The following is a 23,352-nucleotide window of genomic DNA, read 5'->3' as shown; positions in this document are numbered from 1 at the left end:
TTTCATATTTTACGCTGCCATATGAAGGTAGCCTTAAAATAAACATGTGCTTTTTTGACTCTTTTGCGCCATGAATGTATGCAGAATATTTTGAAGTTATGCGCATACGATTTTCATGTCAGGATTTCTATTTTCTTTGCTGCAATTTTCAGGTACCCAATTCATATAAAATGATATGAACATGGGATCAATAAGGCGCCTCTAAAGCATGCGAGATGCCCCCAAAAAAAGATTGATACAAAATTTCAGCCAACCAGAGCTCGCTTTGCGATTACGTCACAAATTAGAGTGACTGGTTCAACTTATAATTGTAGCTTGTTTCCGGCTGTGTGTGAAAAAAGATTGTGGCGCTCTGTGTGTGTGAGAGAGGGTGTGTGGCGCGGTCGGTTATTTAATATTTTTAATTGCAATTTTCCAGTGTTTGTTATTTATATATATGTTTCCTGGTAGTCATAGACTTATGAGAGCTGAGTGTCAATTGCAATTTTCCATAATGTTTTATATACTGATACTCTTCAGTTGGGCAAACTAGACTTTTGGAATCAAAATATGGAGGCATCAATAATTTGATTCTGGTGGGAGGAGCCATGACCAAATATGGGCATGGAATCAATATTTTGATTCATTTGGGTACACTTTTGACTTCAAATGCATCGTTACGGTCGAAAAAGGGCCCATGACGGTGAGATTTTTCTTTAAAAAGGTATAAAAATGTGGTAGGCTTGCAAAAAGTGTTACCTCAAAACTAAGAAATTGTCCCTTTGGCCTTGTGAATGGGAAAAAGACAGAGCCACTGTCCATCACGTAAAAGCTGTTTTAAGGAAATCACACTGTATGCTATTTTGTATTGTGAATCACATACTAAACAATCAGTATTTGTGTATAATGGCAAAATGAAATTTTCAAACCCCTAATTATCATTGTTGTAGTGCTTTTATATTTATTATGTGGTTTTTACCTGTTGCTTCCGTTTTTGTGTTATTGACATTTAAAAATTGTGAATTGTTATCAAATGTAGTGAAGGTAAAGTACAACAATGCTATAGGTATCTGTTGTGGTGCTGAGGATACCACTAAATGAGAATAATAGCAAGATAAATGATGTATTCTTGCAAGTCATTGTTGCCTATCTGTTAACATTACCTGTGAATCAAAATAATGATTAGCCAGGTGATGAGGAATCAATATTATGATTATCTGTTTAAAGTGAATCAATTCCTTGATTGCCTTTCACTACCTATAGAGTTCAAATTGTTATGATAGGAGCAATATTATTTTGCTTAGGAGGTAGTTCCAGCATTTCTGTTCAAGATCAGACATGCTCCTTCTTGAAACACTCTCTTATTTTTATGTGATTGGTAAGTTAGAAATGGTCTGCATTTATGCCCAAATATGGTCATAAGGAATCAATCTTTTGATGCCTCCATATTTTGATTCCAAAGGTCTAGTTTGCCCAACTGTCTTGCTGCCTGTCTTAGTTGCCTGTCGTCTTCTTCACTGATTCCTCCGTTTGTGTTTTTTGCAATTTATTTTTCAACATTCTATCTGAGTGTGTTAGCCACAATCACAGTTTGTACCAGCTGCCTAATTGTTTGTATGCGTAATCCTAGTCTTCGTTCAGCACTTGTAGGTACCGCCAAAAGTAGAAATGCAATGGCTTTATTCAACTAAATTTGACATGTGCATGTGTGCCTGGGGACAAAACAGAAAACAACTAGTATTAGTGCTAGTAAGTACACCAAAGTGCACCACATTCAGACGGTTACCTAACTAACGGGCAGTTTACCACATTCTCCCCTGCTGTGCTAAAAAGACATGAATAGGCAGTTATCAAACAGCCATACAACAATGAACAAACAGTCATACCTTACAGGCACCTTTGTTCACAATTTCATAAGATAAGGCACATGACTGGCTTTGATGTGCATCTTAGTATACATGTTCTCATATGTTAAGGCGTACCACTGGCATTCTTGTATAGTTAGACCAACGTGGTTCAGTCGCCGGTTCTGACTGGTTCAATGGCAGCACGCTTGATTGGGGTTGTGGGTGATGTGGCACGCCCAGGGATGATGCCCCGAGGGCTCTGAGCGAAGCGACAAGCCTGGAGACTGCATGCCCTAAGACGGTGCATCCAAGGGCTCCAAACGAACACCTGGGGACCCCGGCCGGCTTGCTCGTTGCCTTCTCTTCTCATTTCCTTGCTAGTTGCTGCTGTGCACAACTGCCAGGGGCGAGGTCTTGCAGAAAGACTGTGTTGAACTTGCCGCCCGGATAGCGCATGAAAGCCTAGTGCGAAAGTGGGTTGACCTCCAGGCTCCAGGATTTCGACTGGCTCAACGGGCAGGTCGAGCTTTTCTCGGACGTATTTCTTCAAGAGAACCTGCCCGGGATTGAGGAGCCAGGACGGTAGCGAAGTCCCCGTGGCAGACCGCCGTTGGAAAGAGAACATCCTTTCTTATGGGGGTGGCATTTTGTTGCTGTGCACAACAGAGACCAGATAGAATGCAAGACGTCAGGCAGGACGACGTCCCATTGTCCTCTGCTCAACTTCCTGCTCTCCATAGCGAGTTGAACGGCACGCCAGATGGTGCCGTTAAGCCGCTCACATTGTGAGCTGCCTTCGGGGTGGTACGGTGTCGTGCGACTCGTGGTGATCCCCAGTCCTGTCAGGAAGGATCGAAGCTCAGCTGACATGAAAGCTGAACCGCGGTCGGAGGTATGCCGCATCCCGAAGATGGAGAGGAGATGAGTGAGACATTTGATCACGGTGGCGGCTGTCATATCTAGGCAGGGTTAGGCGAATCGGAGCCGGGAGAACTCGTCGATCGACGATCATAGTGAGGATGTACGTACTGGCTGCCGTTCGGACCGGACTTGTGGATAGGGGACCTTTGAAGTCCACGTTGATTCTCTCAAATGGAGATTTAGTCTTCAGCCGCTTCGCGGAGGAGGCCCTGAAGAAGTTCGGCTTACATCGACAGCAGACCGGGCAGTTGGAGGTGACGCGGCGCACGTCATCCACGGAGTAGGGCAGATTCTTGCTGCGCACGAAGTGCAGCGTCCTCGCTACTCCGGGGTGAACAAGAGACTTGTACAGCAGCTGCTCCAGGGCTGGATATGAGGCGGCTGCGCAGTGGGCGCGGCTGAACGTATCAGCAGGAATGTTTTCTCGTCCTGTCTAGTACCTTATGTTGATCGAGGACGCTGAAGGAACTGTTTTCCCGACCTTGTTGACGAGTTCGCCGACGATCGGCAGCGGATACGCGTCCAGTTCAGTGAATCTGTTGCCAGTTTGAGAGAAATCAACGACCATCCTTTTCTTCTTGTTTTCGGTGTGTGTGACGACAGCTTGGGCACGCCAGGGTGAGCGGCTTGGCTCGATGACGCCCTCGTTTAGCAGGTGTTGCACTTCGTTCTCAACGAACTTGAACAATGAATTGCTCTGGTCGCGATAGGGTGGCAGTTGGAGGATACCGCCTGACTGACTTTCATCTGCGCGAGATTGCAGATGCTGAGCTCGTGTTCGTCGCCACCGAGCTCCAGGGTTACACCCTCGTGTCTACGGAGGAACGGCATGCCGAGAATGACGTCCGTGCAGAGATCCGGGAGGATGGACAGTTCGACCTCCCGGTACTCCCGATCGTCAACGGTCACGGTTGACACGCATTGTCCTCGCACCTCTGAGAGATTGGACGATGCCATGGAGACTTTAGACGATCGTGGCAGTACCTTCATGCCGAGTGCGGGAACGAGCTTTGCGCTGATGAAGTTGTCAGAGCTCCCTGTGTCAATGAGAGCTGTGACCTGACATCCGTTGACTCTCGCGCTCAGCGACGGCAGAGTTTGAGGCTGCGAGCGTGGGCGAGAGCTCCGGCTGGCGAGGTTCTTCGGGGTAGGACTCGTACTCCTCCTGTACGGCCGACGCGTTAGCCACTTTCGACTTGGAGCGGCACACCTTCTGCCAGTGTCCGAATTTGCCGCACTTCCCACAGGTTGAGTTTCTTGCAGGACAGGCTGCTCGTTGGTGGCGCGATGCTCTATGGCGGTGACGGCGGCGAAGTTACAGTCACCCGCCGGCCGCCAGGTTGTTCAAAGCCAGAAGGTACTCGTCGATGTTTTCTTCTGGCTTTTGGTGCCTCGAGTAGGTGCCGCGCATGTATTTCGTTTGGCGTTTTCAGATATGCAACGTCGAGTTGCTTCAGGGCTGCGTCGTACGTCTGACAGTCGCCAATCACGTCTACGATTTCTGGTCCGATATGGAGAAAGAGTGGCTCGAGCTTGTCCGGATTGTGACTTTCGATATTCGTCAAGAAGTACTTAAATCCTCGGAGCCAGACCTTCCATTTCTTGTGAGCTTGAGTATGGTTTGGAGGGACGTCGAACTTGTCTGGTCTGGCGATCCTCTCCATGTTTGGTCATGTATTTAGTTGAATAAATTGTGGTACCAAAAGTTTTAGTGGAATTGCTATGGCTTTATTCGACTTAATTCGACATATGTGTGTGTGCCTGGGGACGAAAAATAAAAATAAAACGAGTATTAATAGGAACACCAAGTGCACAACCTTCGGACAGTTAGCGGGCGGTTTGCCAAAATGATCTTGTTTTGTGAATTTCTTTAGATTTTAAAGGGTGCAAAAGACGAAATAAAGGAGGAATTAGTTCCAGGTAAACCTGGAACCTGAAAGCTGGCAAATACCTGACCTGAAACCTGAAAGCTAGGTTTCTATTTAATGGCCTACGCTTGCCTCTTATTTTAGAGTGTTGGTGGTGGGCCAAACCGACTATTTTTACTCCATTACTGGCCATTGTCAGGATGAGAGCCTCATTTGGGGCCATTATGAACCAACAGCAGGGGTGAGTACCTCTCCACAGAGACTGCGGCTCCAGTTTCCTATAACCAGCTGTGTAATTTCTTCTGTGATTGACAATCTGCCCTTCATTTCAGGTTGACCTCTGGGGAAGAGACTGCAAATAAAATGGCCTAAACAGTTGCTATGTACTTAAAATGCAAACTCTATATGCCATTAGCGCGATCCAAATGACCTGTGCTTAGCGGCCAGCTTTGTTACGTTTGAGACCATCCACATTATCATAATGGTGCAGTCCAGAAGGGAAGTAAGAATTCTGCTGCTGGGAGAGCCCGGAGTGGGGAAAACTTCGCTCATCCTGTCACTGGTAAGTTGTTAATTTCGGATAAATCGTAGTATTTCCAAAAGTACCTAATGTCTTGATTCCCTATGAAAAGCAGTTCCAAGCCTTTGGGCTTGGGAGTGCCTGCTGCCTGTGTTGTTAAGTGTTGATTACATGGTCTTGGTATTGATTTCTGCAATTATTTGCTTTGTGATTTAAGTTTTCAGCTTTGTCAAAATCGATTCATTATTTCTGATTTGTTGTTCATTGAATTTCTATTGTCTAAGTAACTCAATCACAGCTAAACATCAGATGAATCTGGTGAATCGTCTGTAATTTGTTGGTGATTTGTCTGGCTGTCGTATACACCAATTACTCCTGCCCGGGTGAGCTGCGGATGAATAATGAATGCTATAGTGGCGAAAAATCCAAACGATTCATTGACTACTATCCGTTCAGCTCCCCATTGGTTTCTCTTAATTCCCACCATAGTAACACTAAGTATGGTGCAATGAATGGGACCGATCTTACCGCCGCCGCGGCCGGTTTGAGGAGCAAATACCGAGCGCTGCGGAGAATCGAACCGCCCCCTATCCGTCGGTCTGCTGAGCTCTAACCGCGTTGACGCCCTGTCAACTCACCGTCGGTTCCATTCGACCACGGCCAGTGCCAAGAAACGCGATCAGAGGGTGGATGTAAATGATGACAGAGAACAAATAAACATGCACTGTGGCCAAGGGCACTGGAGCGGTGCGTCTTTGGAAGGACAGTCTCATTGCATGGCTGTTGGGGTTGACATTGCAATATGTATGTGATTGTTGACATTGTAATATTGGCGACATTGTAATGTGTTTGTTATGACCGTTGCTCGTTTAACCTTGGCAGATTACACGACTATTTTTTATCGATAACAGATGTTATTGTCTTATCAGCCAACTAAGTGGTATATTCAACAACTGTCTGCATCGTACTGAAATCGTAATCTGATCTATGGCACGGCGACATTTTGTCGTCCTTATCCGTAACATATACCTACCTATCTATCTATGCGGTATCTATGCGACAGACCATTTGGTCTCCAAGCGTGCAAATTTAGGTTAATTAACTTCCAATATTGTGCTCTATGATTTGATGCTAGGCTATGGACAAAATTTTAAAAAATATGTGAGTGTTTATCCCATAATATTTCCATATTTCTTTTCACTTCCTCGGAATTAGCAGAGTATTTGGTCGGCAAGGGGCTGATACGGTGTCTAGTGTGGCTGCTGATTCCCACTGGGGCACCTCTCTGTTGGTAAGCGGGGATGCAGCTTTTGTCTGTGTTTTCGACTGCTGTCTGTACTGCCGTCTTTACCGCTATCTGTGTGTGCCCTTCCCTGCTGTCTGTGCTCGATTCTTACCTGAATTTCCCCTCCCCTCCACAGGCGAGCGGGGAGTTTCGCGTCGAGATGTTGTTTGTGTCTGTGACCGCTGTCTGTGTATGGTGTCTGATTCCCACCTGAATACCCCCTCCGCAGGTCAGTGAAGAGTTTCCCGAGGAGGTACCGGCCCGGTCGGAGGAGATCACCATCCCCGCCGACGTGACGCCCGAAAAGGTGCCCACGCACATCGTCGACTACTCGTGTAAGTGTGACAAAACAATGTATTCAAAGGTGCCCACACACATCGTCGACTACTCGTGTAAGTGTGACAAAACAATGTATTCAAAGGTGCCCACACACATCGTCGACTACTCGTGTAAGTGTGACAAAACAGTGTATTCAAAGGTGCCCACGCACATCGTCGACTACTCGTGTAAGTGTGACAAAACAATGTATTCAAAGGTGCCCACGCACATCGTCGACTACTCGTGTAAGTGTGACAAAACAGTGTATTCAAAGGTCCCCACACACATCGTCGACTACTCGTGTAAGTGTGACAAAACAGTATATTCAAAGGTGCCCACACACATCGTCGACTACTCGTGTAAGTGTGACACATCCCATCACTATATTCACTGTATTCAAAGGTGCCCACGCACATCGTCGACTACTCGTGTAAGTGTGACACATCCCATCTCTGTAAACAGTGTATTCAAAGGTGCCCACGCACATCGTCGACTACTCGTGTAAGTGTGACACATCCCATCTCTGTAAACAGTGTATTCAAAGGTGCCCACGCACATCGTCGACTACTCATGTAAGTGTGACAAAACAGTGTATTCAAAGGTGCCCACGCACATCGTCGACTACTCGTGTAAGTGTGACAAAACAGTGTATTCAAAGGTGCCCACGCACATCGTCGACTACTCGTGTAAGTGTGACAAAACAGTGTATTCAAAGGTGCCCACACACATCGTCGACTACTCGTGTAAGTGTGACACATCCCATCACTATATTCACTGTATTCAAAGGTGCCCACGCACATCGTCGACTACTCGTGTAAGTGTGACACATCCCATCTCTGTAAACAGTGTATTCAAAGGTGCCCACGCACATCGTCGACTACTCATGTAAGTGTGACAAAACAGTGTATTCAAAGGTGCCCACGCACATCGTCGACTACTCGTGTAAGTGTGACATACCCCATCACTATATTCACTGTATTCAAAGGTGCCCACGCACATCGTCGACTACTCGTGTAAGTGTGACTCAACCCAGTCTAATTTATCCACAATGTTCTGAACTTGTGATGTTGTTATGGTTTGATTTTAAAGTTGAAAGAACATTGTGGGTGTTCTGACCAGCTTAATGAGTAGCTATATGTGAATGAATGAATGAATGAATGAATGAATGAATGAATGAATGAATGAATGAATGAATGAATGAATGAATCTGAATGCTTTACGAACGGTGACTTAGAATGTATGTCATTGTGTCGTTTATTCATTCATTGATTCACTCAGTCATTCATTATTAATTCATTATTCCGTTCTTTCATCCACGAATAATTGCTCATCAAGCCGATCAGTGCCGTAGTTGAACTCCTGTATAAGTGGCACCCCGTCTCCCAATTGGGTCTAGCTAGTTCCGGTGTCGTCTGTGCCTCCGTTAGGCTGGATCATGTTGTCTGTCAGTAGTTGAACTGTCGAGTCTAGTATTGATGACCGACATCTCCTCCCCCCCCCCCCTGCAGCTCTGGAGCAGATATTGACACCCGCTCCGGCAGTCCCTGGTCTAGATACCTACTGACATACTGACACCCCATACATACTGACCCTCCCCCTTGCCTTTGGCAGCCCTGGAGCAGACAGAGGACCAGCTACTGGCCGAGATTCTGACATACTGACACCCCCCTCCCCCCCCCCACACACACATACTGACACCCCTCCCCTCCCGACATCCCTGGAGCAGACAGAGGACCAGCTGCTGGCGGAGATACTGACACCCCATACTGACGTCTCCCCACATACACGCATACTGACAGCCCTTCCCCCCGGGCAGCTCTGGAGCAGACAGAAGACCAGCTGCTGGCGGAGATACTCCGAGCACACGTCATCTGCGTCATCTACGCCGTCGACGATGAGGACACCCTGGACAAGGTAGGGCAATTGGGAGGTGTGCGGTACATAAATTTCGGTTATTGCATTGTAGAGCGGCAGATGTGCTGACGGCTCAGGCCTCAGAGCTAGGAAGATGGGGCTGAATGACCGGCTCCAGGTTGCCGCCCTGGATGGCTGGTTTTGAAGACATCTTTCGTCTGCCTCTTTCTTTAGAGTTGTTTGCTCTCTTCTCTACCTCTTCCTCTCGCACTTTTCCTCTAATTATTACAACTGAAATTGACTTCCAATGTCACTTAGTTATGTAGCCAGCTTTAGGGGCATTGCTGGTAGCCGGTAAGGCCATGAAGAAAGCCTGCTGAAATTTCAACGGGCTCAGGCTGCAGGCTTTCGTCAGAGTCAGAGTCAGTCTCGACTCTCGGGCCAATATTTTTTTGTTCACACGAATTTCATAATACTGGCGCGGCTGTGTCGTTTCGTCATACCCACGGCTGCCAGCTGGCTGCCATTTATACCGGCTATGACGTACTCCGTACTATTGTTAGTTGTTACTGCTGTTGTTTGTATGTTTTACATGTCGCCAATAAACACAGGTGTTCAAAACGCGTCAATTTCGGCAGTACCTGTTTGGACCTTCTTCGACCTACCTATGTATCGTCTGTTTAGTTATTTTAGCCCAGTCTACTGTTTAGCTCAGATATAATGGAAAGGAGAGATATACAAAATACAAATTTATCGTGTATAAATGTTTCGAACTCACTGTGTGTTGGCTCCTAGCTCAATTATCTGCCCTCCCATCCACAGTGCACCTATATTGTCTAAAACTTGTCATGTACATTGTACATTTCATGTTTACATATTTTCACTCACCATTATGTAATCATTCACACGCTACCTGTGATCAGTGTCTGAGCCACGGTGTTGGCCATTGTGGTCTACCGTGTGCTGACGGTTTCCCTTCTTTGCCAGGTGACGGACTACTGGCTGCCGCTGGTGCGTCAAACTCTGGGGGAAGAGCACTCGACGCCCGTCATACTGGTCGGAAACAAGGTACGAGTCTAGTCACGTAAACTATGGGAGGGGACGACTACGCTGTCTTGAAGAGGCCGTGGTGTTATGCCGTTTGGTCACCCATTTGGTGCTTAACCCCACTTCCAAACGATAAACCAGTACGATCGAAGCGATAGTAAAGACATAACTAATCGCTTTGGATAGTTCAACCACCAATTCTGTCGTAAACGCTGTCGTTGTATTCACATCTGCAGCTGAGTTTTTACTCTGTGACCTATCGTCGTTTGTTCCTGTTTCCTTTGACAATATGTATGCCTCTTTGCGCTCTGTTCCTTGTAATAAGCTGTGTTGCTCTCCACCCTTAACGCTTCAGCTCGTCCGTCCGTCGAAACTGTCGCATTCACTGCCCGTATCGCTCTAAATATATCCGCGTATCCGGTTTTTCGTTGTTAACCGGTGGTGTCGACACTCGCCGGGCGTTGACTTCCGCGCTGCGCCTATCGAAGTGTTGATCTCTGTGGTGCGGCTGGATGGACAGGCGTTGACACAGTTTTGCAGCTCCTCAGTCACATTTACTGAATCGCCAGGTAGATGGACCGTAAAACGGATTCAGCGTCCCATATTCTGCCTGTTTATTGACATGTTAGACTGTTGTCATACATACATTCATACATACATCATACATGTTGTCAGCCTTGCTGGGCTGTGTTGGACTAGCTCGTTTTTTCTATGACAGTGACAATATTCTCCGTGGTTCTAATATGAATGAGGCAAAAATGTAATTCTTGAGATGAATATATTCGGCGAAATTCGCGAAATCTCTAGCTATTTACATAGGCCATCTGCTCAAGCTTTTGCATTTGAATGCAGCATTTTTTTTATCCATAGGCCGCGTCGGTAAAGTTTTTCGTATTTAATGTCCGCTGAGGTAATTTCGCCGTGTAGATAGCTTCTAGATTCGAACCCGTGTCCCCCGCACACTGCACCGGCGTCGTCTGACTGAGTGTACCCGCTCCTTCTAACTGAGCGTACAGCCCTCAGCAGACTGCGTGGTAGGTATTCTTTTTTCGACAAAACCGATAATTACTCAAAGGCTATGTCAACAGTCGGTCGGAACTCACTTCAAATAGATGCGCCATGCTCCACTCCTTCGATTGGGTCTATTACTAAACAAAGTAAACGGCTTGTGTGGCAATGAAATGCAAAAGTTTGTTTTGGGGGCAAATATAAACTTTTGGGTTTTGCTGCCAAACTGGATGGAAAATGAATAAGATGATAATGCCAATCTAAGGTGCGGTATCTCGCGCGTCTTGCAGTTACGATTTCCGAGTGGCCGATAGCATAGTATTCGCGTCATTCTCGGTTTTGTTGAAAAAAGAATACCTACCACGCAGTCTGCAGAGGGCTGTACCTGACTGAGCATACCCGCGCCGCCTGACTGAGCGTACCGGCGCCTACTGACTGAGCGTACCCGCGCCGTCTGACTGGTCCTCTTCCCGCGCACAGGTGGACCTGGTGGAGTACAGCACGCTCGAGGCCGTCATACCCATCATGAACGAGTTCGCCGAAATCGAAACATGCGTAGAGGTACGGTATTGTGGCGTAATCATAGCTACAGGCTACAGTGCGTTTGTTAAGGCGGCTGAAGTGTGCAGTCTTTATCTAAATATCTGGCTTTTGAGACCGATGCCGTACTAAACATTTTCATTGCTACATGCCATAACGTGCCATCCGGGTTCAAATGCGGTCCTGTTGTATTGATATTATCAGCCTTATATTCGTATCTTATTGCGCATCTTTCTTTGAATTTCCAACACCTTAACACTGTTCGTCGATACCCCATTTCCTGTGTAGCCTCATGCTTTATACAGAAGATATACTTTTGCTCGATAAGTTGCCAGCTAATAATGCTGTCTTTTCATTGATCATTTATGTTTGTCCGTTGCAGTGCTCGGCGCGGACGTTGAAGAACATCTCTGAGATGTTTTATTACGCGCAGAAGGCCATTCTGCACCCCACTGCGCCCCTGTTCAACACAGCCGAACGAGACGTGAGTCAAACTGGAAGTGGGGGATTTTTAAATTGATGATTGACGACTTGGATTCTCAAAATGTCAGTTATTCACCTTTTTTACATGATTTTCCACAAATGATGACATATTGTGGTTTGATTGGGTTTGCCATGCAATATTGTCCAACACCCATTTGTAGTTCAGACTGACTCCCGTTCTCCCCACGCTCTGTTCTGACCTCCGCTTCTCTTCCCGATAGCTAACGGAGGCCTGCAAAGCAGCGCTGGGTAGAATCTTCAAGGTGAGACTTACAGCTCTTTCAAAAGCGTCTGTAAGCGGAAACTCGCCGCGCCTCAGTTATAGGCATTCACGTTTGTTGGAACTGTACTTATTTACCTCAATCAGTAACAAAAGCCGCCAATTTCAAGTGAATCACAGGGTAATTAGTCGTCGACGTACTCTGACTCCGACTCTCGCTCACTCATGTAATTTATCTATTTACTCACTTTGACTCACTTGTTTCTGTGTGTTTCTCTCACCCACCCGTTGCATCTACCGCCCTTTCGGCAGAGCCGTCTGTATATTGTGACTGCATATCATACCTCCCCTCCTGGCCACAGATTTGTGACATGGATAACGACGGTCTTCTCTCGGATACGGAGCTCAACACGTTCCAGCGTCGCTGCTTCAACGCGCCACTGCAGCCACAGGGACTCGACGACGTCAAGTCCATCGTCATGAAGAACGTCAGGGATGGCGTGGTCGACGACGCGCTTACACTGGACGGTGAGATTTGATGTGGAACAGGGGGAAGGAGGGGATGTGTGAGCTCCGATGTATGGCCGGCAAGCTCCACGTCGTTTGACCCGCGTTTCTATATTTAGCGAGCTAGCAATTACTGGTGAGAGAGGGCCACGCTAGACCCGGTAGAATTGTGTTGCCATCTACCAGCCTACGATACTTATTTCCCTTCCAGACCCAGACCAAGCCGTGATAACAGATAACAGCTGCTGCCCTAACATTGCCTCTGCAGTCTGCATCGGTTTTTCTTAAACAGCTGCGTCTTCTATCTAACAACTTTTCCCCACAGCTGAATTACTGCGCATCTGTGTGACTGTATTAGCCGCGCCTCAGCCGTCGTGGTGACCGGCCCCCGTATCGCCGCAGGGTTCCTGTTCCTGCACTGTCTGTTTATTCAGCGCGGCCGGCACGAGACGACGTGGACCGTGCTGCGGAAATTCGGCTACGGAGACGACCTGACGCTCACCAAAGAGTACCTCTTCCCGCCGTGAGTAGACGACCCGGCATCAAAGAGTTCTTCCCGCCGTGAATAGTTCCTCTTCCCGCCTCGAGTAGACGACCTCTAGCTCACCAAAGTGTACCTCTTCCCACCGTGAGTAGATGACCTCTAGCTCACCAAAGAGTACCTCTTCCCGCCGTGAGTAGATGTCTTCTAGCTCACCAAAGAGTTGTAACTTCCCGCCGTGAGTAGACGACCTCTAGCTCACCAAAGAGTACCTGGTCCTACCGTGAGTAATTCCTTTTCCCGCCGTGAGTAGTTCCTCTTTCCGCCGTGAGTAGACGACCTCTAGCTCACCAAAGTGTACCGTCCTCTTCCCGCCGTGAGTCTTATGTGGGAGGGCCAGCTAATCTCAGCACTTCAAAGAACCCGCTGTGATTGATCACTTACATACGTCAGTCACTGACGATCCACTGTGGATGGGGTGCCTTTTCTGCTTCTTTTCATCATGACTGGTCTGGAAAAGACATACATATCTCGAATGAGATATTCATTGGAAGAAAAATAGAACATCCTCTTCCTTGTATGAATTGACGTCACCCCTCCATCGAAGGCCGTCTTAACGTGGTTGTCGGGCCTGATTTCTCAGTCTCTGCCCGTCCAATTCATCCCATCCCGTCCCGTTCCTGATCATTGAATCTCCTCCCCTCCCCATACCCCTTTTCCAGCCCCACAATCTCCGCCTTTCCCAATCCGTCCCCCCTCACTGCCCAGTGTCCATCCCTGAGTGTCCCCCGCTCCCCTGATTCCAGTCTCGCCGTCCATCACACTCCGGTCCGCCCCTATTTTATCCTTCCCGGTCCTGGCCTCGCACCTCTCCCCGTTCCCGGTTCCAGCCCTGTCGTCCCCTCCCGTCCCAGTCCGTCCCTGACCGTCCCTGACCGTCCCGTCCCTTACCTCTCCTCTCCCTGTCCCCCGGTTCCAGCCCTGTCGTCCCGTCCCGTCCCAGCCTGTCTCTAGCGGCGCGCCTGCTGCCCGGCTCGCCCGTCCGCCGTCTCCCAATCAGTCCGAGCCACAGCGAGACCGCCCTGCACACGGCAGCACTCGACTCGTGGAGGTAGGACGACGGTAGTGGGGCCAGCCGAGCGCAGAAAGGGCGGGCCGTGCGGGACCGTGCCAGGGCTGGGGCCGGGAAGGAGGCGGTAGATATTTTTGATACGTTTGGACAAGGTGTATAGTTTTTACGGTCCTGGAAAATTGTTCTGATTAAATCGGGGAATTAGACGAAGTTAAAATGTCAGGCCGAAATCAAAATTTCGTGCTTCAACGGAAATTCGTGTATGTCTTTGTATAAAGTATTAGATGGTTCGTGATCGCCAGCATTTTGCTGACCACATGTTTCTGTTTTGTGTGTTTTCAGTCTGAGGATCCCGCCGGGCTGCTCGACTGAGCTGACTCACCAGGGATATCAGTTCCTCCAGGTCAGTACTGATTGCTTCGGGTCTGAGGGATACCAGTTTGTCCAGGTAAATCTTAGGGATTAGGATTAAACTTCGACTAAATTGCCGGTGATATATCTCAGTCCTTCCTTTCAGGCAAATGGTGATGATTAGGACTTGAACTACATGGGATTGGCCCACGATTCTTTGATTTTCGAGTTCATTTTGTGAAAAAAAGCTGTTAAAAAAAAACAAGTGACATGAAGCACAGTTCTGTAAAATTTACAGAACTGTGTTACATTACAATGGTGTTGGTGGCTACACACCACCTGCTGTCTTATTTTTCTCGTCAACTATCTGTTTGTCTCTAATTGTTATACACTTCTGTTGCCACACAAATGTCTTTGTGCTGATGCCTGCTGCCACACACATGCGCTGATGCCTTTGTCTATTATCCGTGCCCAGGTGATGTTTGAGAAGTACGACCAGGACAAGGACGGCTGTCTGGACCCGGAGGAGCTCATCCAGCTCTTCTCCACCTGCCCCTATATACCCTGGGGAAAGCAGGTACGAGGCACTGCAATACAGGTGTAGTCACAGGTGCAAAGTTATCAATGGCCCCTTGGAATTTGTGTGCCGAATTTCTAAACAAATGTATGTCAAAACTCATTTACCTTTACCATATCAGCACTTCAAGCTGTGCATTTGACATTGCTTTTGCGATTCTCTCATTTCATTTCTCTCGCTGGCCTCCACCACTTTCCATATTATCCCCGCCTGGCGTTGAACCTTCGCCTTGCCGTCTGCCCGCTCGGCTGGCCGGCTCAGCTGACTGCCCGCTCCCGCAGGTGTACAACACGGTGCCGACGGACAGCCGCGGCTATCTGACGCTGCAGGGCTACCTGTCTCAGTGGACGCTGTGGACACTGCTGGGAGCCGGCCGCACGCTCGAGTACCTCGGACACCTGGGGTACAGCTACGTCATGGAGGAGCCCCAGTCGGCCGCCATACACGGTAAGGAGCCTGCTGTACACGGCAAGGAGTCCGTCATACACGGTAACGGATCCCAGTCGGCCGCCATACACGGTAAGGAGTCACCATACACGGTAAGGAGGCGGCCATACACAGTAAGGAGGCACTATACACGGGAAGGAGCCCGCCATACACGATGAGCCCAAGTCGGCGGCCATACACGGTAAGGAGGCACCATACACGGTAAAGGATCCCAGTCGGCCGCCATAAACGGTAAGGAGGCCGCGATATGCGGTAAGGAGTCCCAGTCGGCCGTCATACACGGTAAGGAGCCTGCTGTACACGGTAAGGAGTCCGCTATAGACGGTAAGGAGCCCCAGTCAGCCGCCATACACGGTAAGGAGCCTCAAGGAGACCCAGTCGGCCGTCATACACGGTAAAGGATCCCAGTCGGCCGCCATACACGGTAAGGAGTCCGAGATATGCGGTAAGGAGGCGGCCATACACGTTAAGGGACCCACCATATGTACACGGTAAGGAGTGGTCCTTAGTTGGCCGCCATACACGGTGTGTAGACTGTGGCAGGAACGTGGCTTCGATTCTCAACCGGGTGTTTTATTGTCAACATTCACGCTCATCAGATGTTGGGTTGTTTCTCGCCTTATGCCTCTGAATGTTATGCAGACACTATATAATGTAAGCATTCTGAGACTTAGATCCCTTTATTGCTGCTGGGTAGTTTGGTTTGACGTGTCTTACCAACGATGCCTTTGGAATACAGCGTAGTTTGCCATTTCAGCCATAACAAACTACCACAATGATGGACTTCTGTCTGAGTGTTCTGCGGCAGTGTCGTCTGATGCGCATGGTGCTGTGGCGCGACATGTCGCTGGTTCGACCTGTCTGTTGCCGCTCGGGTGTCTGCTGACCTCTGACGTTCTCTGGCCAGTGACCCGGGAGAAGCGGCTGGACCTGCAGAAGAAGCAGACGTCCCGCACCGCCTACCAGTGTCACGTGATCGGACCGAAGGGCGCCGGCAAGACAACGTTCTGCCAGGGACTGCTCAACAGGAACGCTGAGGTGAGAGGAGGGGTGCCAGTGTCACGTGATTGGTCTTTGTCAGGGACTGCTCAATAGGAACACAGAGTAAGACAGGGGTGCTATACCAGTGCCATGCAGCAGTGTTTGCTTGTAGAGTTATTGCAAAACGATTACAAGCTCAGTGCTCAGGCAAATGCATCAAATTTCACCATTGTTTTGTAATCTTACGCCAGGAAAAATATTGTGCATCACTTTCCATCCACTACACTTGTCCTGACCACGTATTTCGACAACCTTCCTACCTTTCTCGCGCTTTCGTTAAGCAAACCGTGTGTGTGATGTCTGTAGTCTGACCTCTTGCTACCCCACCCTCCCTCCCTCTCTCATACGGTTTCATATGTACTGTAGTCTGACTCCCCCCTCCCCCGCTCTTAGTCTGACTCCCCCTCTCCCTCCCCCAGTCGGTGTCCTCTGTGCTCGAGTCGGACCTCTCGAAGCAGACCATCAGCCCTGTGCAGGTATACGGCCAGGAGCGCTACCTTCTGCTGCGCGACATAGACGTGCACTCCGTCACCGACACTCTGCTGCCCTCGGAGGCGCAGTGCGACGTGGTCTGCCTCGTGTACGACGTGGCCGACCCGCGCAGCTTCGAGTACATCGGCGGCATCTATCTGGTTAGTGACTGGGGTGCGAAAATGATGGGTGGAGGTTAAGACGCCTTTGTGTAAGTATTTAACAGCGGAGATGTTTAATGTAGCAGCACTTTACTGGGACGCCAGAACCACATTTGTGGTAGATGATGAGCCTTGCCCACAGAAATGCATTCTTTGTGGAGATGCCTGTTTCGGGAGTCGGAACTCGATGTGGGGTCTTACATCAGTCGAAGACCTGTCGAGCCTCCCTCATTCGTTGTTCGGGCCGAGACTCCAGTCCCCGCCTAGTGGTGGGTAACTGTTTTACTCCTGTCCCGCAGAAGTACTTTGCCGAGACGCCGGTCCCCTGCCTAGTGGTGGGCAACAAGAATGGTCCCACTCCCCTGCCTAGTGGTGGGTAACACTGTTTGTCTCCCGCCCACAGAAGTACTTTGCCGAGACCCCAGTACCGTGCCTAGTGGTGGGTAACAAGAGTGACCGCGGCGAGGTGCGTCAGCAGTACATGGCCCAGCCGGGGGAGTTCTGTCGCCGGCACCGTCTGCCGCCCCCGCAGACGGTCACCTGTACGGGCACAGTGCGGCGCGACGTCTACCTCAAACTGGCCACCATGGCCGCCTACCCGTGAGTGGGGGCTGTGGGTTCGATTCCCGGCGGGGAGGGGGGGGGGGGATAACTTAAGAGGGCTGAACTATAGGCGGTGGAGGGTTTGGTGATTGAGTAACGGGTAGTAGATGGTGTGAGTTAGTGCCTGTTATTGGGGGTCGGTTGGATTGTACCCTGTTTTAGTGGTTTGTAGGATCATGAAGAAGACACTGATCGCATGCCAAGCATGAAAATTGGGTTGGGCTGTCAGAGTATCCAGCTAACACTGTCAAATCGGTAAATTTGTCGACATTCCTCCCGTATGTGTATTTGGTGGTGTTGGTTCGTAGCCGTTGCACAAACGATGTCTTACAGACCCGGTTGTGTGACGCAGAATTGTGGTGTGTTTATGATGAATGAAGTCTACCCGGATGACGTTAGGAGTATGATCACAGGCGTGTGAACAAGACATTTCCGATTGTTTCTCAGCATTTTCAGCATTTTCCAAAAAAATTCATTTCATTCCAGCATTTTCAGCATTTTCTGATGCCAAACCACTCGCACCTCCTATTATTCATAAAACAGAAATCCCTTTTTCAAACAGTCCTGGTGCTTAGCCAGTGTTACGTATACCTTCCATCCCCTCCGTCCGTGTAGATAAAATCCCCATGCTGCTCCATCCGACCTACGCCATTCTGTTTCTTGTGTGTGCCTAGGAATACGTCGGCTCTGTCTCGTTGTATCAGTGTCTTTCCAGGGTCTGGTGTCTCGTTGTGTGGCCGGGTCTTGGTGTCGTGCTGTGGTTTGGTGTATCCGTCTCCCTGTCTCATGGTCTTGGGGGCCGGGTGTCGTGATGTGGTATAGCTGTCCGTGTTGGTGACTGGTGACTGGGCTGGTGCGTCGGGCAGCTGCCGTCACCAGTGGTGGTCGGAGGCCGTCAGCACCACCAGGTAACACCACCAGGCGGCACCACTCAGCCGGACCCGAGAAACGGGTGGCGTCAGCGTGTGTCTGTGCTGTCACGCTTTGCTTCACGATTTGGCTGTGCTGTGAATTGCTGTGATCACAAAGCAGAATCTGTATACGTTGTTCTAAAGAAAAAAAATGAAACAAATTTGACCACATCTCTCTTCATGTCTCTCTCCCCTTCATTCTCTCCCCCTCTCTCTCTCCCCTCTCTCCCCGCTCTCCCCCCTCTCTCTCTCTCTCACTCACGCTATCTCTCTTTCATCCCCTCCCCTATTTCCTCTCTTCTCTGTTCTCTCTTATCCTTGCCCTCTCTTATCCTTGCCCTCTCCTCCTTTCCTCTTATTAAATAATGTTTGCAGTCTTTCTCACCACTCACAAGTCACACTCAACAGAAACTCACGCTATTGCTGTGTCGTGTCCACACTGCTGTGTGTGCCATCCCGTATGTGGTCTACTCGTATGTCCACCGATTCGCTGCCGTCCTAGAGTGAGCCGATACCTACGGGGACTGAGAGTTTATGTGCTGAGTTGGACCCAGGGTTTTTGCCGTTTGTGCTGTGGTATTTTTGTGTAGCTGCTGTAAGGGCTGCTTATAAGTTTGTGGATTGACCGTGCCGGTTTTTGTGTTGATTTTGACCCTGGTCTCCCTGGCAGCGCACTATCCCAGGTTATCTTATGTCCATGTTGTGTTGTCCGGTGATATTAAACCCATTGACGCCATTAACAAGTCATAATCGTGATGTGTTTTGACTGTAATGTTTCTAACACACAAAGCTCTCATCCATTAAATATCCTATCTCCGTGACGCTGATCTTTGACTAATATGTGCTAGATGACTAATAGATAGTGTGCAATGGTAGCGGTATTGGTTACCCATGACCCGTGACCTGTGACCCTGGTGACCCTGAATAACATCCTCTGACCCCCACCGCTGCTCACTGTGACTGCTCAGTCGGTTCCTCCCGGCCTGGATGCTCTTCTCGCGCAGTGGAAGGTCAGTGAACCTGCACAGACTGAGCCGCAGTGTCCCCAGAAACGGTCGTAGTTCGGACAGTATGAGCCGCATTTGTAGTGTAGGCTTCACTGCGCTGCTTTCAAAGCTGAAATACGGCTAGTAGTACCCTGGCTAGTGTGGCATACAGTCAGACCTATGACTGGTAATGCTATTGGCCAGTCGTGCACTCGCATTCTTCAGTTAAAAGTGCGCAGTTTACGGTGTGTGCGACTGCCGCGTGCCAAGCAGCTTAGCTCTGTAGTTTGTGTGCCTGCAGTCCCTGATGACCTTCATGACAGTTGATTTAGTTACATTCGTTGTTGCTTGGTCCGAGCAGTATGTGATTTCTTCAGTGAATTAATGCTTACAAGGCTTAAGCTGCCTCCAGCAACGAGCCTCCTCTCGATCGCACCAGCGTTTCAGCTTTCCTACACACTCTGCATTGACCCATGATATGTCGTGCTATGGCTGTGTTGTCATGTCAACACCGCCTTTCCTGTGTCTCACTCACTTCGTGTCTCATTATTTATGTTTTGCTCTGTGCTTGATGTAATGCGGGGTGGGTTCCGATTTTAGCACGTCGTGGTTTTAGTTGAGCCCTCCCTATCATTGAATTCGGTTTTTGGTTTCCCGGTTGTATGTGCTGTTGCCGGCTCGTGTAAGCTGTTGCACTTTTGCCTTCTTTTTGCTTGTTTAAGCATATCATAGCTGCTATACGTTTGTTGCACCCAAGTGAGCTAAATAGATAAAAAAGTTTTTTTTCAGATAAAAGGACAATTATTTTCTAATTGAACGTGATTTGTGTTCCTCATGGTTGGGTCGCCCAACTGAATTCTCCCGTCATTTTTTTTTTTTATAAATGTGAGCAATTTCAATTAACGTGTGTTTCTGCTCCCTGAGCTACATCTGAAAGTATGTGTAATGTGTATTCCAAGGCCATATCGACACCTTTTTTTAAACCCCACATCTGTTCTCCGGTGAATTTCCGGGAAGCACGAAAGATCTCTTTTTAGAAGTGTCCAATCGTCCGATCCTGATCAAATTTGTGCGTTCGTAAGCTTGCTCTGGCATTGCTTGATCTGCCAAGACAGACAAACTTGAGAAAAATCGAGTGACTTTTTTGAAGATTTCTAAACAACTTGTCTGAACTTCACGGGAGAACCAAATGTGGGGTTAAAAAAAAGTGTCGATATATTCAAACATGTATGGTTAAAGTCCACACATATGACTCGTCGTGTCGTAGGTGTGACATTTCCGTTTCTCCCCGTCAGGCACCTGCGGAGTATGGGCCTGCTGCCGCGCGACAACAGCGGCTGGATGAAACTCGGACTCGGATTGGCCGCCGTCGTGTGCGGCGGCTTCCTATTGGCCCGCTACGCCCGGTTCCTGCACCAATGAGCGACGAGCAGGCGCCCGGCGGGCTGAACAAGCCTCGATAGTGAATACATAGGACAGTGTTGTGTGCTGATCAGTGTAAATGGCCTCTGGAGTTGAGTGTAACTCGGGAGTGTGGAGTGATGTACTCCAAGCGTAGGTGTGAGTGATGCAACTCTGTACAGAGACTAATTATCTCGAAATTGGAATGAACTTGGCTGAGGTACCAACCATATTGTGAGGTGATGAAAACAGATAGTCAGGTTTGTGTGATCCGATCAATAACTGTGGAAAGGATTTTCAGAGCAAAACGCATGGTAGAGCTACCGGATACCGAAGACTTCCAGCCCTGAAACACCTTAGAGATGCCGTTTCTTTGAAGGAGTCCGGCTTTCACATTCATGGCACGCTTTGACGCGTGACTGCGGGAACGCCAAACGTATGCTGCTTTATCCCTGTACTTCTTCTGCCTTTGCGATGGCTCTGATGAGACTTCCCGAAAGTAGCTATAATTCCAGTCCGATATGCAAAGTGCTGTATATTTGTATGCGATGGCATGGTGTTTGTGCAGGGGTGAGCAGGTTGTCTTCAGAAGACGAGCGTTATTCGACGAGCAGTTATTCCTAACTCGACTCGCTCGCCAAGTATGAACGTAGCAGATGTGTACGTTGTCCTGAAGAACATTTGCTCTCAGCGTATCACTGATCAGGATGCAATGATCGGTGTGTAAGGGGCGTGCATTTGCCGGATCGGTGCTTGTTTGAGAGACGATGTGTCGTCTTTGGAGTCCTTATGACGTCACGTCTTTGATCTTGCGACGTCTGATCGCGCTGTAAATTATTCGGACAGTCTTGATTGCTTGTCTGTGCCACGATATCTTTGTGTCTGCTGAGAGTGCCATTTTCGGACGGCAGAGGCTCGATGACGTCATATAGTTACTGATGACGTCACTGGAGCGATCGGAGCCCGCTGTGTGACGTCACAACACGGCGGGATAGTCTCGAACGGGCGCCTCTAAGGCGAGAATGAACAGACTGCTGGGTGGTTTAGCTCGCTATATCCTGAGAGTGAGGGTCGATGCTTGTGTGTCATGCATATGATGTGGGAACTGGGAACGCGTGTGTCTGATTGTGGATCGTGTTTGTATGAAAGACAGTATGCTATGTAGGAGAGCGTGGTTATGACGATTGTGGCGATTGATCGTCACGTGTACATAGACGCTGGTCGCGACGGTGTGCTCTATCTAGGCCGGTGTGTTTGACCCTCTAGATCGGTCTGACCCCCGGGATCAGATGGTTAGACCCCATGGGCCGGTGAGAACCCGGATGTGGTCAAACCCCGGTGTGTTGGGTGTGAGCAGTTGAGGAATCCTGCAGTTAGCGGACCTAAGCGAGCCGAAAACCCGTGGACGGCTCTGTCCGCAAGATCTAGGTAAATAAAGTACAAACCCTACTCTACCGTTTGTATGAGAGAGCGACGAACGTCGGCTGTGCGTCGAAAAAGATATTAGAGTGTGGTGTTCGCGGATCTGTTTCCTGTTATATGACCTTGTCCTCGATGACTAAGGTTTTGGGAGTTTTGAACTTACGAAGTTGGTCAAAAACATTGAACACTGACCGTCCAGTCGGGTTATTTCAGTAAGGTAATAAGTGTATTTGTTTTTCACACACCACCGCGACCGGTGCGGCGCCAAGGCTCAGTAGAAGAGGTCCCGCAGGTCGAGATCGAACCCGCCCCCGCCCGCCGGGCAAAGCGGCCCAGCAGCGCGCGTAAAGGCAAACAGCGATAGCGAATTGGTTGGTTACATGATAAATACATCATCACTCTCACAACACGCTCGTTTACGCAGTGTAGTATACACGGATACATTCAGACAGGCGTTCCTTCGTCACAAATCGGAAAGTTTCGGTCGCGCGCATACCGGGTTCTGCTATCGGGAAAATCTGGCCGCTCTCCGCCAGCCGCCGCCCTGGGCGGAGCGAGCGAGCAGCGCCGAGCACACCACACACGTGTTTTGGGCGGCCGATCCACCATCGCGGCTCCGGCGGCCAATAGACGCCCATACCGCGTCCGTCATGTGACCGCCAGAGCCACGTGCCGCGCCGCCGCCGCTGCCGGCAGTTATGTACAGCTGGTGGGAGGTCCCCACTCGGCAAAACGTCATCCGCCGTCAGCGTCGCCGGCGCGCCGCGGGAAAAGACCCACCGCGCCGGAACAGCCGTTCAGAGGAGTTACCAGTAGGCGTCCATAACCACACCGGGCCTAATGAAACCCCACCGGGTCACGGAATCCTGTCTGCGCGCTATGAGCGGCTACTGAGAGTTCCTTGTTCGGTCGGCATTGCGAGGACCCCGCCGGTCGCGGCCGCAGTCCACGTAAGTCGCACAGCTACCACCAGCTGCTCATAACCCGCCACTACGGCGGCGGCATGAATGTAGCCACCGGCGGCCGGGTTA

General features: G+C 49.4%; 1 protein-coding gene across 8 annotated transcripts; it reads left to right on the top strand.

Moving 5' to 3' along the window:
- Positions 1-309: 309 nt before the first annotated feature.
- LOC122374370 (mitochondrial Rho GTPase-like) lies at positions 310-22,348 on the top strand. 8 transcript variants are annotated; one of them, XM_043353066.1, is made up of 19 exons: positions 310-370; positions 4,948-5,177; positions 6,650-6,755; positions 8,555-8,652; positions 9,580-9,660; positions 11,128-11,208; positions 11,570-11,671; positions 11,892-11,933; positions 12,253-12,418; positions 12,800-12,920; positions 13,858-13,989; positions 14,293-14,353; positions 14,777-14,878; positions 15,160-15,325; positions 16,233-16,363; positions 16,786-16,998; positions 17,402-17,598; positions 19,481-19,522; positions 20,794-22,348. In XM_043353066.1, the coding sequence occupies exons 2-19, from the start codon at positions 5,097-5,099 to the stop codon at positions 20,918-20,920; spliced, it is 2,049 nt and encodes a 682-aa protein (XP_043209001.1). In that variant the 5' UTR covers positions 310-370; positions 4,948-5,096; the 3' UTR covers positions 20,921-22,348. The 8 variants fall into 8 exon arrangements, with proteins under 8 accessions (XP_043209001.1, XP_043209004.1, XP_043209007.1 ...); XM_043353065.1 differs by having other exon boundaries at positions 330-382; XM_043353067.1 differs by lacking the exon at positions 310-370 and adding an exon at positions 629-682.
- The last annotated feature ends 1,004 nt before the right edge of the window (positions 22,349-23,352 follow it).

Source organism: Amphibalanus amphitrite, unplaced genomic scaffold, assembly GCF_019059575.1.
Source record: "Amphibalanus amphitrite isolate SeventyFive unplaced genomic scaffold, NRLGWU_Aamphi_draft 001649F_arrow, whole genome shotgun sequence".
NCBI classification, from domain to species: Eukaryota; Metazoa; Arthropoda; class Thecostraca; order Balanomorpha; family Balanidae; genus Amphibalanus; species Amphibalanus amphitrite.
This window is presented reverse-complemented; position numbering and strand designations above follow the sequence as displayed.